Consider the following 17,832-nt stretch of genomic DNA (forward strand, 5'->3'; position numbering starts at 1 on the left):
CGTTTGCCCGTATTTGGTATCATGTTCTTACCGTTATTCAAATTTAAACCCTCGTGTTTACATGACACAAATTTATTTTCTTATTGTGGATATTAAATTTAACAGGGACCAAAATGCGGGTTTATCAGTTGGGTTGATGAAGAGAAGGACCAATCTTCTATGGTAATAGCTAAAGTAGCTAACTCTAATAAGCTCTTTCAATCAGAAAATAAGAAGTTAAAGATAGCGTTGGTTTGTAGTTGGGTGTTGTTCTTGGCAGTTCTTGTTTACAAGTTGTAAGCTTTTCAATATTGTTTTTATGGTTTTGAAGTTGTTAGGTCAATAAATTGTTGTATTTGTAACGTTAAAACAAATGTTGTGGTCGTTCTTATCAAATTTATTGATAAGTAATTAGTAGGTCATTAAATTGTTGTAATTGTCGTAACGTTTTTTGTCATCCGTTGAGTAAACTCTAAAGATAAACTAATAATGAAATCCAACATTAATTTGTATATACATTTATATAATCCAACTACAGAGGAGCAAGACTAGACCCCCAAATAATTTTTGTCATCTTGAGACGGAACTCTAAAGCTGCGTTCTTTGGGTCAATAAGAACACGTATTGGTTGACCTGAAACCAATTGCTCCATAAACATACAAAGAAAAACACCGCAATCTCCCAAATGACTACTTTGTTGGGGAACGTTTTCTTCATAAATGAATTGCATATTCAATGGAATCCTTGGGATGTTCCTCCGCGCCCAATACTTAATCTTGTCCAAATAATTTGCCACCCGACGTTCAAATTTGGAAAAGATTCCTTCGGATTGGAATTTTTCATAAGCACCTCTACCAAGACTGTCATAAATATGCACTTCCATTGACGCTAATCGTAGTTCCCCAAATAGCCAATGATTAGGGGATGAATGAATCGGCAATAAGACATGTATAAGGATCAGAAAATAAAATTATGTTTATTTACATCACAATACAAAAACATACCAAAAAAACCATATTATTTTCAATATAAACTATTAAGTTTACCGTATCAACATCCCACCAAGCAACCATGAAGTTGGAGTATGTAGCAATACCAGCCATAAACGCCCTCCAGTCCTGTCCTTCTTCCAAAGCATGAGAAACAAAAAAATTTGGAGGCATTATTGTATGTCGGTCGCTCTCAAACCGTCTCTCCATCAAAACTCGGTACCAAATGGTTATATGCTGCACACATGATACTTTTGTTATTGACTAAAAAACAATTAACTTTTAAAAGAATTAATTAACAATTTATTTACCGCTGACTCCAACCATCCGTCGTGTGTATGCCCAAACAATGAGCTCCAAAAATCTCTATCTAACACGAAATTAAACAAACGATGCTGCACATCGTATGAATGCAATACATAATTTTGGATGACATCCTCACCGCCTGCTATGTAAGGTTGCAGGCGCAACATGGAGAAGTCATGAGCAACACCAAAAACTGGAGGAGGAACGGGGCTTGTTGATTTCATACCAACCTTCTTTTTTGTTCTTCTTTTTTGTTTCGGTGTCGTGTGCAACTAAAAACAATATTCAAATGTTTAAATGTATATCTTTCAGATAATTCACATAAACATAAAAAATCATCAGTTTATAAATAAAACGAATACCTCGGTGTAAGGAGTGCATAAAAATTGTGATGGTTTTCGACTCCTAGGTTTATCGGGTGTAACTTCTTTGTCATCATCATCATCATGAAAATAATCTAAATTTCCCATTATTATAAGTTCGTCTTCATCCGGCACATCATCATCAAATTTGTTCCCTGCATTGTCATTCCTCTCCTCCCACTCCTACATTAAAGATAATACTTTATACTTAATAACGAAATACACATAATTTAATAACCAATAATATCTAAATAAACAAAATATTAATATTAATGTAACTATATAATAACCTCTTTAACTTCACTATAATCGTTTACATCAAACACATCATCATCAAATTTGTTCCCCGCATACTGATTACTCTCCTCCAACACCTACATTAAAAATATAACTTTTTACTTAATAACGAAAGACACTTTATTAAAAAGTAATTATTAAAATCGTAAAGGTAACATCTATAACAACCTTGTCGTCTTGAGTATCACCAAAAACATTTTGAGTTGTATTGTTTTTATTCATCACTTCATCTTGCACAACCTATATTTTCAAATATAAAATATGAACACAGGTATTCATATATGTTAATAAAATTTAATAAATAATGTAGCGAGTAACTAACTTGTTCATCATAATTTCTTTGTGACACTGTCGGTTCCTCAAAAATAATGTCGTTCCAAAATTGTTCATTATTCACTTCTTCATAAAAAACCTCTGTAGGTTTTTGTTGATTCATAAACACATGCTGCTCCAGTGCATGTACCCGTTTCAACAACTCGTCTAGCTTGTGTTTCCCACTGCCCCGACCTCTACCATGAGAGCGACCACTGGACGACATACTAGACGAAGATTCGTCTTGTCTCCTAAAATGGTCCCGTACTGGGGATGGAACTGCTTTCCCTTCACCATATACATACTCTTGAAATGACATATAATAAAAAGATGTCATCTCACCATCACCCGGTAACATGTTTTGTCTTAGTGGTAGCCCCTCCTAAAAAATTAAACATATTAAAAATGCATATAAAAATATAATAATCAACTTTATTAATAATAAACGAAATATTTTTAAACCTGCATCTTTGACCAAATCTTGTTCACGTCAACCCATTTCAATTTTTTTGTTCCGCTCCATCTTTTCATCCGAGGCAAGTCTTTATTTTTTCTCAATGCAAATCCACATGCACGAACAGCCGGAATCATCTCATATATCCATATCTATAATTTTGTACAATAACAGTAATAAAAGTTAAAATTAAAATAAAAAATATAACAATAAAACAATTTCAATATAATAAAATTCTTATACCCTAATTGGAGCCGTAAATCCTGAGACGGAATACTTTAAAGTTTGACCACGCTCAGGAAGTGATAAATAATGATGTATCTTATTCCACGTATCCTCAAGGTCAACATAAGTAAAATCCCATAGATAGCTACTCCAAGCGAAGCTAACAAAACAAAAAAAACAAAATTGATTATTATATAAATTATAACTTTAATAAAATAGAACTTTTAACGTAAAGAAAATATACCTATTCCAGAGATCCAAATTCTCAGCCAAATAAAACCAATCTTGTGGCACCCGATCGTTAACTTCTTTGCCCAAAAAACCTTCACACAAAATGTATATCAAACATACTCTAACTGCATCAAGGTCGTCAAGTGCTAGGAATGTTTGATTTAAAATTAAACTTTTCAGGTCGCCGATTTTCACCGAACTATTAGTATGGTCCGGAAATAGCCGTTCACGCAGTAAACATCTTTTTTTACTGCTTATTAATTTTTCCGACCCTTTTCTCCCAATGTTTTTTGGATACTCCCCAAAATTGAAGCCGGTAATCAAACAAAACTCTTCCGGCCCATAAACCATTTTGGTATTGCCTACTCGAAAATATAAACGTTTTATTCCATCTGGAGATAAAACAGGGTTCGGCCGGATCTGATGAAGGAACATTTTATGAAACAATAAAGCGTCCCCTTGTAAACGAGGGACATCAATAAAATAGCCAAACACGGTATTTCTGAAAATAGCACGTCGGGCATCATCTAAAACTTCAAAAACTTCCCATATGTTACCGCCAGAGCCTTTTAGGTTCGCAAAGGCTTTCGTATTCATTAAACTAAAATCATGCTGCAAAAAAAAACACAAAAACAAATTAGATAAGTAAAAAATATATATTTTTTTAAATATATGATTACGAACTGCAAATACTTTCTTAATTACTAATATATATATTTCCCCGATAAAAAACAATAACATACACATATATAAACAATTTTCCAAGTTATACAACAAATATATTTACGATAGAAAGCAATATCATACATAATTATATAAATATTTTCAACTTAAACATATTTTCAACTTAAACAAATTTTCAACTTAAACGACAAATATATAAACAATTTTTATCTTTCTAATTAAAACTAACATTATATAACCATATAAACAAAAAAATTTAAAAATAAAACGACAACCAAACTAACAATTTTGCAAGTTATACGACTACTTTATACAAATTTTTCAACTTATACGACAAATAAAAACAATTTCTAACAATATATATACGACAAATTTTCAACTTATACAAATGCTATACGACAAATATATATACAAACAACTATTTTGCAGTTTATATAAACAATTATAGGATAAAAATTTACAAGATTTCAGGTTATACAACAACTAAAAAAACTACAAAAATAACAAATTGTAAACATTATCTACGCAGTCTCTACTTGTCTCTACTTGCATTTAAACTTCAAGTATACTAAAAATATACTAAAACTATCAAACACAACAAAATTAACTTAGAAAAAAAAAATAACTTTAAACATTAAAAGAGTTAAAATCTAACCATATTTGCGGGATTGTTGACATAATCCTCCATTTTCTTCAAAAACTAGCCAAAATTCCGAGAGAAGCCCAGAGTTAGAGAGAGTTTTTGTGTAGAGAATGGTGAAAATGAAAAAAAAAAAAAAAAAAAAAAAAAAAACGTTTTTATACCTAAAAATCACCCATTTCGCAGATGAGAAGGTCTCATCTGCGAAATGGGCATCTCATCTGCGAATGTACAAGTGCCTGAAGCACAACTGTGCTTCAGGCACTTGTACATTCGCAGATGAGATGCCCATTTCGCAGATGGGACCTTCTCATCTGCGAAATGGGTGGCTAAATATGTAATTCCGATTTTTTTTGGCTATTTTTGTAATGCAATTAGTATAATTGGCTATTTTTGTCATTTTCTCATAAAGAAATAGATGCAAAAATGAGGAGTTTAAGCTCATCACATTCTTCATCATCAAATTTATTTTATTAAATTTAGATTAAGACATACGGTAGTCTAATGACTCCCTATATGGATATAGATTTGTGTCATCAACAAAGGTAAAAACATCTCAAATCTCAATAAACAGTTCATGTTTATCAACCTGACATAAAATCTCATTATCACCTTTTCATTTTATGGAAGAAAAAACTCACGACCACCTGATTCATATGGTTTATACATAATATTAAGAGTCACCACATAAGCAACATACTCAACCTATATGTTTTCTGGTGTTTGATGCACCACATTAGCAGGACCGTATGTGAAATAGATTTATGAAGGAAAAAAAAAAGTTCTACTGTTTTATAAAAATGTATTTGGTATTGACTGATTGTAAAATAAGTAGTAATTTTAGTGATGTGTATAAAAATGGTTATTTCAAGTAGACATCCCACACAATGTTCATTTTATGATGTCCCTTTAATACATGCCCATAACTTTAATTTGGTATTAAGTCAATGGTTGTATTTTTGGTAAATAAAAAAACATATGTATATTACATGATAACTTTTGGCAGTGGTTTTTTAATACTCCACCACCGTTTCCAAAAAAAAAAATTACATGATAACATCATCTAAAACACATGTCTGTATACTAGCTATTTAATGCGGAGATTACGGTAAGTTTTGTAACTTCAAACTAAATATACAAAATTTATGGCACAACTTACAAGTAATTACAAGACACTGACATTAACTACTGACCCTTTCAAAGCCAATATATATATATATATATTATTAGCAAACCCATATTGAAAATGTCCTAATAAACCTAGAATTCCATGGTGTTTATTTTTTAGTCGATAATTTTTAATCAAAAAAGTCTTTGGCTATAAAAACTTAAATCAGGTAATAATATGATCCATATATATAAGATATAATAACAAGAAGTGAAGAAGACGTAACGATATATTTAACTATGTTAAAAAAAATACAAAATGTTTATTACCAAGTTGATTCTTTGGGGTTGTAAAGATAGAGTAAAGATGGGTTATGAATGTGATGTTAGAGTGTAAAGGAAAAAAAATAAAAGGGTCCCACATTATTGCATTTTGAAGAACATATTCCCTTACCTACACATGACAACACCTAATCTTTTCTTCCTCCACACACACCAGACTCTTCACTTGTTCTATCTCACAGAAAGACACATACAAACATAAACATAGACTTACATACATCTACAGAGAGAGAAGCAGAAACCTTGAATTTTGACGAAGATATTGTCACTCTTTAATCAATTTTGAGTTTCTATGTGGTAAGTTTCACTCACACACACACACACAATTGTATATGTACGTATATATTTCTTGCATTCCTCCATCTTTTTATTGAATTTTACAAGATTTTAGTAATTTCTGAATTATCACTACATGCTGTATTGCTGTAGTAATTTTAACATAGTTTTTTTCTTTTCATTTATTTTAGAAGAAGAATTGAAATTTTCATGAGTTCTTGAATTCAGAGGAAGATATATGTCACTCTATAATCCCAATAATATTCTGTATTATGTTTGAAAATTCTTAAAGTCAATATTTATTTTTTCATTCTGTAAATACAATATTCCCGATTTTCTTTTCTGAACTGTGTTTGGAATTGTTTACTCTTTTAATTCGAAAGCATTTAATTCAGTTTTTGCAGATATTTTCAGTTAACATAAACCCCAATATCTCTATTATTTTTACAAATAAAATGTATATATATGTGGTGTTAAATTTTGCAGATGATAATATAAATAATCATAGAGCAATGGACGGGAATGGGAATGGAAATGGGAAATCCTTGGAAAGAATGGTGTCATTGAAGGCTCTACAAATGGGGAATTCATTGTCATGCCAAATATGTGTGATTGGATTTCTGTGTGGAGTATGCCTCACTTCTCTCTTTCTTGCTGCCCTCACTTCCTTCGACTTTGCAGCTGCCCCCAATTCCACTTCCACCTCCTATTTTCTCAGTAAGTTTTTTTCTTTTTCTTTTTCTTTTTCTGTTTCTGTTTTGTATCATCTAACAAATTATCATTATTCTTGAATATAATTAAATTAAAAAAAAATTCCATAATTCTAATTTTAGGAGCTTTAAACCCTACATTTCGGATACTACTCAATTGACCTTACCAGAAAAAAAGGCGTTCCTCCTTTTTGGATCTTTTGTTTGTGTTGTCGCCCTTTTCAAGTAATTAACACTCAAATGGGCTATTTTTGGATCACGTATTAATCTTTTTTCTTTTAATCTCATTCTACGTATTACGTAATGTACTCGTGTTTTGTATAGTTTAAAATACGACCAGTATTAGTTTTATGTTAGAAAAATGGTGGTTTTTGTTAGGTTGGAATTTGGATAATTGAATTATGACATTTATGGGTTATAATAAATAGTTTAAAGATCAACATAAATTTCACTAGTCAAAAATGTACAAATGAGTAGTCCATAAGGGTGTGATTGAAGCAAAAGTAAAGTAGGTATTACCTTGAAGATTAATTATTTTTTATTACAGAAGTTTTAAAAGGTATTCAAGTTTCAATTTTTTTACTCATTTTCATATGACACGTCAATTATTGAAAACGATACTTCAACCTTGATATCTTGAATCGAGTTTGCGTGAACCCTGTGATCTCTTTTATATGGCTGGCTTTAATAAGCTTTTTGTGATTCCTCTGTGTAAGCATGTCTTCTTGAGAAAGACACCCACCAATATGTTGCTATCTTTTTTCTTTGTTTAAATCCAAAATTCAAGTGAACTGTACGACTTCTAAAATATGGTGTACAAGTCTCTATAGCAATAGCGCTCTGGAATAATAAATTTCAACTCTGGAAAACTACCCGCCCCTTTTCCATCATTGAGACAAGGGATAGCGACTAGAATGGCGTATTGTGGTTTAGCCATTATTGGCAAATTTTTAAATTTTACAAAATGAACCCTTATATTTTTAAGGTGCTTGCAGTTGGACAGCAATTATATATCTTGTTGCAACATAAGTCGTGCTTTTCGGCTTAATTCATTAAATTATTCTACACAAATTAAGTGAAAAAGTACAACTATGTAGAGCTATATATGTACACCCATAAGCTCATGAAGTAAAAAAAAAAGTCCCTAATTGACGTCCAAAAGAAATATAATTTACAAAATGAACCCTCTCTTTTAAAAGTGTTTACAGTTGGACCTCAACTTTGGCAAATGTTGTAATTTTTAAATTATAGTTGACATTGGTCTATAATCTTGTATTATTTTTCAGATGCATTTACGGGTCGAGAAAGTGATTCTAAACCGCAAGCCGTTGAAAAAATGTTGATATCACAAAACATTATTGCGGTCCGAGTCAAGGACCCAATCAACTCAATCTACTCAGCTTGGAGTGCAATATTGAACAAGTCAAACAGCGGTGAAGATCTCTTCTCACAAAATACAGCAACCGATGGATCTAAGGTGCATAGACCTCCTCATTTGGAGAACTGTAAGTCTACTAGTGAAGTGAATCGACTTGTTGATAAACATACCGAAAATGGGGAATTACCACCATGGACAATGTGGAAAGGTTTCTTGAGTAGCTATCCATTATCAACAAAAGATGAGCAACAAGGATACAATGGTCATCAAATCAACTCCAAAGCTGCTTACCCTCCATGGGTACGTGTTTGTTATAACAATTTTGTAATATCGGCTGTTAATATGGGTCCCACTTAACAGTTTGCACGTTTTACTTATATAAACTATTTATTGGCGGTTTATTGCAGATCAAAGGATCAGACGAGGACAATTATCCACTAACAAGGGAAGTGCAACGCGATATATGGGTGCACCAACATCCGGTGAATTGTAGCGATCCGAATGTGAGGTTTCTTGTTTCTGATTGGGAGAGAATACCAGGATTTGGTATGGGAGCGCAATTTGCTGGGATGTGTGGGCTTCTCGCAATCGCCATTAATGAGAAAAGGGTCCTTGTCACAAACTACTATAATCGAGCCGATCATGATGGTTGTAAAGGTAGACAAACTTATATACTGCACGTGTTTTTATGTTGTCAAATGTAGTACATAGGAACCTATGTCATGTCTTGTCCATATATATTAACAAATATATGTTGTATCATGTCTTGTCTTGGGGTAGTAATTTCTCATTTGGGTATGATAGAATCTTATTATGTTGTAAGGTGCATCAAGGTCGAGTTGGTCATGCTACTTTTTCCCCGAGACATCACAGGAGTGTAGGGATCGAGCTTTTGAACTCATGAACGTGAAAGAAGCATGGGAGAAGGGAATTATTACTGTAAAAGAAAACTACACAACAAAGCAGATATGGACCGCTCCAATCCCACGGTAATTTTATGTTTTTTTTACTAGTTCCAATAATAATTAATTAATTAATTACCATCATAGATACGAACAAGTTTGAATTGATTAATTAGTGAAAGCTTATATATTAGTATATTACAGAGTATGGGGTAGTCCTTGGAGTTACATGCAGCCAACAACAGAAATAAACGGGAAATTAATCGGCTACCATCGGAAAATGGACTGGAGATGGTGGCGAGCACAGGTAATTAATTAATTATGAAATATTTTGTCGCCATATAATAATAATTAATAAAGATGAATCTCAGAATATTTGTACTTGATTATTCAGGCTTTGCGCTACCTTATGAGGTTCCAAACAGAGTACACATGTGGTTTACTAAATGTAGCACGTCACTCTGCATTCGGATGGGAAGCTGCGGAGTTGGTTCATTCAGCGCACGTGTCAGAATCCATACAGGTTGATTTTACTTGTGCATGAAATTACCATTTTACCCTTTTTTTTTTCATGGAAACAAAATCTTGATGACAGGATGACATGAAAGGTTCTAGATCTGGAATTGAAGAATACGTATGGTCAAACCACGAGCCATGGACTCCGAGGCCATTGTTGAGCGTGCACGTGAGGATGGGGGACAAAGCGTGTGAAATGAAGGTGGTTCAGTTTGAAGAATACATGCGTCTTGCTAACCGGATCAGACATCGGTTCCCTGATTTGAACCGGATTTGGCTTTCAAGTGAGATGAAGGAAGTGATTGATAAGACAAAAATATATGGAAATTGGAAGTTTTACTACTCGAATAATGTGAGACGTCAAGTGGGAAACATGACAATGGCAGTATATGAAGCAAGCCTGGGTCGAGAAACCAGCACAAATTATCCACTTGTTAACTTTTTAATGGCTACTGAAGCTGATTACTTCATTGGAGCTTTGGGTTCCACATGGTGTTTTCTCATAGATGGAATGAGAAACACCGGTGGAAAGGTAATGGCTGGGTATTTGAGCGTTAACAAGGATCGGTTTTGGTGATATTCGATAGTTTAGGGTTAGAATTTGTACAAGTTGTTGTAGCTTTTGGTCTCCACTTGTGGCTTGTGTATAACTTAAATAATAGTGTCTAAAGGGTAGAGAGCACGAATTAACATACATTCTGTTAATATGCCCCTCAAAGATTAAACGTTGTTTTTACGTTGATATTAAAATAAATTATCATTTTCAGAAGCGTTTACAAAAGCAAGTCGCATGAAAATAAAAACATATTGTACTTTTTTTTCACCAAAATAGACGATGTACTTTATTTTTTAACCATAACAAATATATGCATTTAAATGTTTTTACTCATAATCACAACATACTTAGTTTTTACTGATAATAGCAATAACTAAATTAATAATGTACTTATATTTCTTTACAACTAATAGCAATTTTATTACAATTATTTATTCTTAATAGCAACACACTTTACTATTTTCATCCGTATATACAATATATTATATATATATTATACCCTAATAGCAACGTACTAAGATGTTTTTACTACTTAAATATAGGGCCAGGTCCTTACCTTGTTCATGTTGATGTCACAAGACAAGAATATTCATGCATTAGATTCTTATAATTCTACAAAAAAATGCAAACAGAAATCAGATTTAAGTGTACCAAATAAATCAAACATTAGAGTCAAAATGCAGTTGTTAATTAATTCAAAATTCTGTTGGATTATAATTGGACAATTTCAAACAAATTGCCTAAAACACTTTTAAGCATCCCCCAAAATAATTGAATGTGTATTTGTCCTTGTAGCATTAATCAGCCTTCTGCTGCAACCTATTCACTTTAAAAATCTACACAATAATTAAAACATCTAGAAACCTATTTTACTGCTATAAATATAATTGGACATGTTTGTCAAGCTTTAATAATAGGGATCTATCCTTCCTAGTTCCTACCTAATGAGATAATAACTCAAACTACTGTGCTATAACAGTATAAGATAAGTAAACATAAGTAACATGTGATGGACCCCAAATATTATATATGGTTGGATAGATTTTTCAAAGGTATCATCATCTTTACATCGCATGCTTGTATATTGCTTGCTTTATATACACATGTAAAAATGTACTCGTATTTACTAATTCATTATAGCATCCTATTTTCATTTTTTTTTTATTTTTTTTTAATTCAAAATCAGCAAAACATGCTTGCTTCAACAATAATGCATACATATCAGTGTAAAAGTGAAAAGTTTCATCACATTATTATAATAAAACACTAATGACATCAAAATATCTAAGTTGGTTGCTTTTGTTTATTAAAATCAACCAACCAACCAAAAGTGAATATAAAATAAGCAATAAATCTGCAGTGATGCAATAGACAGTTATACCCTCATGAGTAAATCTTTAAAAAAAAAAAAAAAAGAGAGAGATCAGTGATAGGAAACGATCTTAACTTAATGCTTGAAAAGAAAACAATGAGGGGCCCTGCTGAGGAATTCTCCAACAAAACTGACATCAAAACTTGGCTATTTAGCCCTATCTATTAAAATAGGAAACTTCCAAATAAAATAACTAATAAGAAATTACTTGAGATTTCTTCCTGCTTTGCTGGTAGACCCGGTCACATCTATCTCCCAACTCGATTCATATCAATCAGCCTTCCTTCATCTAATGCAAAAAATAAAATGCTATAAAATATAATGATGATTGTCATTTGCAACACCCTGTTTTACATACACACATACCTGATGACCACCTGTGCTTTATCGGAATTATGCCATCAAAAAAATTATTAAGTCGGTATCTCCAATGTTTGTGAAAGGTAGTCTGACTGAAATTCCACTTCCAATGAAAAAAAAATAGCAAAATAAAGATGAAAGAGTAAAGCAAAAGTATTTATTATTCACTTGTGACTTGATGCATGACCTATTTCAAAAAATACAAAGGTTAAAATAAGAAATCAGATTATTATACCTGGTATGTAGTAACAGATTAACAGAATGTCTGCTGACATTTTAAGAGGTTAACATCTTACTTACCTTGATGATTGTTGATTCAATACTGATACTATAGTATGGCAAGATTGTAGGAATTGCAGCTTGATTAGCCAGAGAAACATATCTGTCAACATTCTCAATCACTGCGTTAAGAGTATGAAATCCTTGTTGTTCTGTGGTGTGTGAAGACACAAGTTTTTTTGAATATTTCAAGCACACCTCTTGATCTACCCTCATCAGGTGCTTCTTGAAGATACGAGTGAAGCAAACATATGAGAGTCGGGACATGTGCAGACATTTTTCCACCAATCAGAATATGCGCATGTAGTGTTTGGGGATAGGATTAGGAGACCTATTATTTAAATCCAAAAGTTGAGCTGACAACTGGAACATGTAAGGAACAAACTCGGTTACTTCATCAACCAAGATCATCTAAGCCAGGATTCAAAATCGGGAACAAGACATGGGTTGTTTTCACATGCTCTTCTCACAAGCCTCGAATAGATAATATGGTTAAACACTGGGTGGTTTTTAGGGTTGTAACAGACCCGTTTTAGAACCATGGTCAACTCAGCAGTGCAGTATGAGGATGAGGCCAACTCAGGTGATATATTATCATCAGTCATCTGAAAGAGCACACATGATACACCTCATTCTCCTCTGAATCAGGCTTCTTTAATGCACCAAAAAGATTTCTCATCAAAGCTGGGACAACAGAACCCATGTCCAATGATGTGTATCTTGCTTGTTTATTGTCTTTGTCGTTCACAGGTAAAAGCTTGCTTCTCGATACAGCTGGCAGCGTAAGAGTGAACCACATTAACATCTGAACCAACAAGAGCCATGGCTACAGGTTTAGGAATTATGAATCGAAACATAGTCAACAATTTCAATGCAGCTGCCTTCAACATTGGGAAAGAATTCACACCTTGTTGCCACTGTAACTCTGGGACAATATATGATCTGAAGAAGCTTTCAACATCAACAAGATCATCGGAATCGGATGCATTTTTTGTGGCAAGAGAGACAACCAAGTAGATAGCATAGCACAATCTTTATACTTCCAGTTAGCACCTGGGTTTTTAGCATACAGTGCCAAGCAATTGTGTATCTGTATTGAGACCCTGTTGGTGATTTTGTTTTTGTATTTTCCTGCAATACCCTTGATAAGCTCAAACGCCATTCTCCTTCTTGTATCAAGGTCATTCCCTTCCATGTCTCTCCTTATAAACTCCACATAATTCATCTCAAACAGCTCTTCATCTTCATCACTTAACATCACATTTGGAATAACAATACTCTGACTAATCTGCTGCAATGTCTCATCGCCAGCAAACAATTCATGGTTAATGTTCTTGCTAGCAATGGTCAAAAACTTGATGCCGGTTACAGTCAACCTTTCACAGCTTGGAGATGCTGATCGAACTACAAAAGCCTCCAAACTTAAGTGCTTTACCAAAAGTTCCTCCTCTTTCTCCATATAATGGCTTATGATTTCACATACTGCTGCTCGTAGCTCATCAACAACAGAAAGACAGTCTGCATCACCACCATCCTCTATACCTGGGTACCTCTGATAATTCTTAAACACATCCATCCATTTATCCACATCATCCTCGAATTTTTCAGGCACATCCAAAAAATTAAGGGAATAGAATATCCTACAGTAGAGCCTTTGTGCTTCAAGCAACTGTCGGAGGGTTGCAACAGAAGCAGCATTTATCTTCATCAAAATGCTCTCCACAGTACTCAATAACGGTGCAGCAAAGTTATCCACGCAGTATTTCAAATCAAGAAGAATGGGATTGCTCTTAAACTAATACCGGAATTTCTTAAACAAAGAATTAAGAGGAGCGAGAATACCGTTAACAGAAGCAAAATCGTTCACCTTGATCGCCGTTTCAAGACTGGAATTTAGTTCAGGAAGCAAAGCCGGCCATAACTTAGGGAAATCATGGTTTCGGTACAATCTTGTATCAAACTAGGTTTCGAATGTTTGTGTATCAAACTAGGTTTCGGTAAATCTTGTATCAAACTAGGTTTCGAATGGTTTCGGTACAATCTTGTTTACGGTTTCGGTTTTGTTTGTTGTGTCGCTCTAAAATAGTATTTCAAATTATAATCTTATTACTTAATATTCATCATTCATATTTTTATTGTTTGCACAATTTAACTAAAAAAATACATAAAAGATGATGAATACACGATGCGAGACTCTAATTAGAATACGTGCAAATAAGGTGTATGCAAACAAATAAAAACGTTAGTAAAAAGACATACTATTTTATTAAAAAAAAACCTACACTATTTATATATAAAAAATTTGCATTTAACATCACTATATATATATATATATATATATATATATATATATATATATATATATATATATATATATATATATATATATATATATATATATATAACTGCACTATTTTTATAAAAAAATTACACTTCACAACATTATTTTTATTAAAAATACGCCATTATTTAAAAAAAAAACTGCACTATTTTTATTAATAAAAAATGTAGTAGGAAATAACTTTTGGTTTTTCAAGAAAAAAAAATCGACACTATAATACGATCAAGAGAAGAGGCCGAAACCAAAAAAAACTGACACTATAATGTGATCCACAGGAGAGGCCGAATCAATTCAATCGGACAACATTTTTTTATTTTGGTAATTCTCGCTTACTGTTTGTCGATCTAAAAAAGAAAATAATTTTTGGTTTTCCGGTCCGGTCCGGGTTAAATCATTTAATTCGGGTACGGTCCGGTCCAAACCCGAAACCCAATTATTGATAAAAACCAAACCCAAAAACGGGCCCATTAATATGATAATCCGGTTCAGTCCGGGTCCGGTCCCGTTTTTTTTCCGGTCCGATCCGGTCCCACGGGTCGTATGCTCTTGCCTAGTATTCTTGGCATATAAACGAAGAAACAAGAAAACAACAAGAATTAGGGCGTCGTCAGGCGGGAAGATAATCGACTCTTCGTGAATGACGCCTCGTAAATCTCGACATCATAACATCCGTAATATTGCTTTTCCTTCTTACATACTCAATCGTAATGTAACAACCCAAATTTTCAAAGAAAATTTTCATTTTTAATTAATAAAACACATTTGCATAAACCATGAAATCTCAACATATTTGTTTTCAAAACAACATTCATTACAACTTTATTTAAATCATTAGAGTATCCCCAAACATATTAGTAAAAGAGAGATAGAGTGCACGTTGCGCCATCACACCTTGCCCTTGCCCTTGGGTTCAGATGTACCTGAAACAAATCAACAACTTGTAAGTGAAACGTTTAGTGAGTTCCCCAGAGCACACCACACACAACCCACATACATATATCATGTTAGCTATTAAAGCTACACACATATCACATAAGCCATGCATACATAAAACATGTAAGAGTGTCATGGGCTGCCCCACATGGTCTTTACCTAGGACTGCCATGTGCTACCCTACATGGTCTTACATCCAATGTCATGGGCTTCCCCACATGGTCTTTACCTAGGATTGCAATGGGCTACCCCACATGGTCTTACATCTAATGTCACGGGCTCCCCTCGGGGTCTTCATGCAAAACACACAATCACATATCATATCAAATCACAGAATGACTAACACCTATATCATAATCACATAATGGGTCGGCCTTGGTGCCTTAGACCTATGGGTATGGTGAGAAGACTCACCTTTGTCTGCTGAATACAAAAGCTGCTTTCCTAACAGTCTGTAACCTCCCGTTTTGGACAAATAATATTAATCAATGTTAGGACCTTAGATTAATCAAAGGAAAACCCAAACTCTAAAACCTTCCATGAGGCCCAATTATCCTTCCCTTGCTAATGGGCCCAAAATCAAAGTCCAAAATCATTAATGGGCCTATTGTCCCAATAAGGCCCAACCAATATATCCATGGCCCATAACAGATGAAGTGGCCCATAATTCACATAAGGTAATCAAATCCAATAACCAAGTGAGACCCAAAACAGATTCGGCCCAACTGAGATAAGTACGCTTGGGTACCATCCTAGTACACGTAGCGTATTGGGGTCTTGGGACTACGCTTAGCGTACACTGGGTTACGCCCAACGTACTGCCAGATTAAGCACTTTCTCCATTAAGTGCTTAATACTCGGTTCCTTTACGTCCAAAAGCCAGATCTAAATCTATTAAGATGTCCTAAGGCATAAAGTTGGCAACTTTATGTGTAACACCGGATTCCTGTTACGATTTCTAGTTATGTATTTATGAGTGACTAATCTATGTTTATGGATTTATAGCCGGAGGATTACCGGTGCAGCAGTCAGACGTCTAGCAAGCAGACTTCAGCAGCTACTTTTCGAGGTGAGTTACCTTCTAGTAGCGGTGGATCTACGGCCACAATGTCGGCCCACCAGTAGGGATCGTATGTTAGATGTTTGTCTTTGTGATATTCATTTGTGTTGCTACTACCTGATATGTTATATGCTAGCGTGATAGGATATGTGATCATGATAGAGTTCGGTTGTTAGGACCGAAAGGGTAGGTTAGGCACCCCAAATATGCCTAACAGTATATTATGATATGTTTAGCTGATAGCATGATATGTTATATGAGATAAAGGTAGTAGAAGGGGGAAAGGTCCCCGAGATTCGGTCGTTAGGACCGAAGGGTAGGTCGGACACCCCAAATATGTATGACGATAGATTATGTTATGATATGTGTGATAGTATTGGTAGGGGTGAAATAGTCCCCAAGGTTCGGTTGTTAGGACCGAAGGGTATTCAGCACCCCGGAATAGCTCGACATGGGTAGGTCAGCGCCCTAGAATGGCTTGACACGGGTAGGTCGGCACCCCAGAATGGTCGTACCGGGTAGATCGGGCACCCCAGAAATGACTGGCAGTATGTATGTGATATGATTGTATGGTATGTGGTACGATGGGGGAACTCACTAAGCTTTGTGCTTACAGTTTACAGTTTTGTTTTCAGGTACCTCTTCAGTGAAGGGGAAAGAGCTGGCACGGTAGCGGCACATCATACGCACACACATTGGTTTTTCCGCATTATGAGATGTTCTGGGATTGTACTCTGACATTATGATTGTTTTCATGCTTTGGTTTTCAAACACGAGATATGTTTTATGAATTGATATGTTCGGATGATGTTTTACTACTAAAGTTTTGTTAACCACTTAATTTAAAAATAAAATTTTTGGCCTGTATTTTTGGGACGTTACATTATGCCTTTGCATTCCTCATATAGACCCAACACCTCCATTAAGACCTTTCCAAGGTCTTTAACCTATGCATGAGGCCAAAACTCCCATCAAGACTCCATTTTTATGATATTAAAGGACCAAGGGACCTCATATATGTCATTCCCACCTTCTGGAGTTGCTTAACTAACAAATGGATGTCCAAAATCAACCAAAGAGACAAAGCTAGAAAACCCGAGATAGATCTAGAGATTTAAATGGAAAGGTGCAAGCTTTTTACCTCCAGGAGCTTTGCAAGATGACCAAGATGCAGATCCTTGAAGCACAAAACTGAATCAAACTTGCTTGATCACTTCCTCT

The 17,832-nt window shown here is 34.2% G+C and overlaps 3 protein-coding genes and 1 pseudogene across 3 annotated transcripts; 1 reads left to right on the forward strand and 3 right to left on the reverse strand.

Moving 5' to 3' along the window:
• Positions 1-1,172: 1,172 nt before the first annotated feature.
• Positions 1,173-2,150, reverse strand: LOC128132109 (uncharacterized). Its single transcript, XM_052768152.1, has 2 exons — positions 1,637-2,150; positions 1,173-1,546 (listed from the first exon to the last, which is right to left on the reverse strand). The coding sequence occupies exons 1-2, from the start codon at positions 1,742-1,744 to the stop codon at positions 1,244-1,246; spliced, it is 411 nt and encodes a 136-aa protein (XP_052624112.1). The 5' UTR covers positions 1,745-2,150; the 3' UTR covers positions 1,173-1,243.
• On the reverse strand, positions 1,747-3,798 carry LOC111916344 (uncharacterized). Its single transcript, XM_023911999.3, has 5 exons — positions 3,169-3,798; positions 2,943-3,084; positions 2,708-2,851; positions 2,256-2,627; positions 1,747-1,758 (listed from the first exon to the last, which is right to left on the reverse strand). The coding sequence occupies exons 1-5, from the start codon at positions 3,750-3,752 to the stop codon at positions 1,747-1,749; spliced, it is 1,254 nt and encodes a 417-aa protein (XP_023767767.2). The 5' UTR covers positions 3,753-3,798.
• A 2,254-nt stretch (positions 3,799-6,052) lies between these two features.
• On the forward strand, positions 6,053-10,479 carry LOC111916345 (uncharacterized). Its single transcript, XM_023912000.2, has 8 exons — positions 6,053-6,225; positions 6,691-6,921; positions 8,201-8,592; positions 8,700-8,949; positions 9,116-9,281; positions 9,399-9,501; positions 9,589-9,717; positions 9,790-10,479. Exons 2-8 carry the CDS (start codon positions 6,717-6,719, stop codon positions 10,285-10,287), a joined length of 1,743 nt encoding a protein of 580 aa, XP_023767768.1. The 5' UTR covers positions 6,053-6,225; positions 6,691-6,716; the 3' UTR covers positions 10,288-10,479.
• Positions 10,480-11,693: 1,214 nt separating this feature from the next.
• LOC111916450 (exportin-2-like) lies at positions 11,694-15,086 on the reverse strand (annotated as a pseudogene).
• Between the last annotated feature and the right edge of the window lie 2,746 nt (positions 15,087-17,832).

The sequence above is a fragment of the Lactuca sativa genome, chromosome 2 (genome assembly GCF_002870075.4).
Source record: "Lactuca sativa cultivar Salinas chromosome 2, Lsat_Salinas_v11, whole genome shotgun sequence".
NCBI lineage: Eukaryota > Viridiplantae > Streptophyta > Magnoliopsida > Asterales > Asteraceae > Lactuca > Lactuca sativa.

What these genes read in the sequence shown, in the direction of transcription:
- LOC128132109 (XM_052768152.1), bottom strand. Translation starts at nt 1,744, where the DNA reads ATGGGAAATTTAGATTATTTTCATGATGATGATGATGACAAAGAAGTT. An exon ending in TATGCACTCCTTACACCGAG is followed by an intron (nt 1,547 to 1,636) that starts GTATTCGTTTTA and finishes TATTGTTTTTAG; the next exon opens with TTGCACACGACACCGAAACA.
- LOC111916344 (XM_023911999.3), bottom strand. Translation starts at nt 3,752, where the DNA reads ATGAATACGAAAGCCTTTGCGAACCTAAAAGGCTCTGGCGGTAACATA. An exon ending in GATTTACGGCTCCAATTAGG is followed by an intron (nt 2,852 to 2,942) that starts GTATAAGAATTT and finishes ACAAAATTATAG; the next exon opens with ATATGGATATATGAGATGAT. An exon ending in AGATTTGGTCAAAGATGCAG is followed by an intron (nt 2,628 to 2,707) that starts GTTTAAAAATAT and finishes TTAATTTTTTAG; the next exon opens with GAGGGGCTACCACTAAGACA.
- LOC111916345 (XM_023912000.2), top strand. Translation starts at nt 6,717, where the DNA reads ATGGACGGGAATGGGAATGGAAATGGGAAATCCTTGGAAAGAATGGTG. An exon ending in TTCCACCTCCTATTTTCTCA is followed by an intron (nt 6,922 to 8,200) that starts GTAAGTTTTTTT and finishes ATTATTTTTCAG; the next exon opens with ATGCATTTACGGGTCGAGAA. An exon ending in AAGCTGCTTACCCTCCATGG is followed by an intron (nt 8,593 to 8,699) that starts GTACGTGTTTGT and finishes GGTTTATTGCAG; the next exon opens with ATCAAAGGATCAGACGAGGA.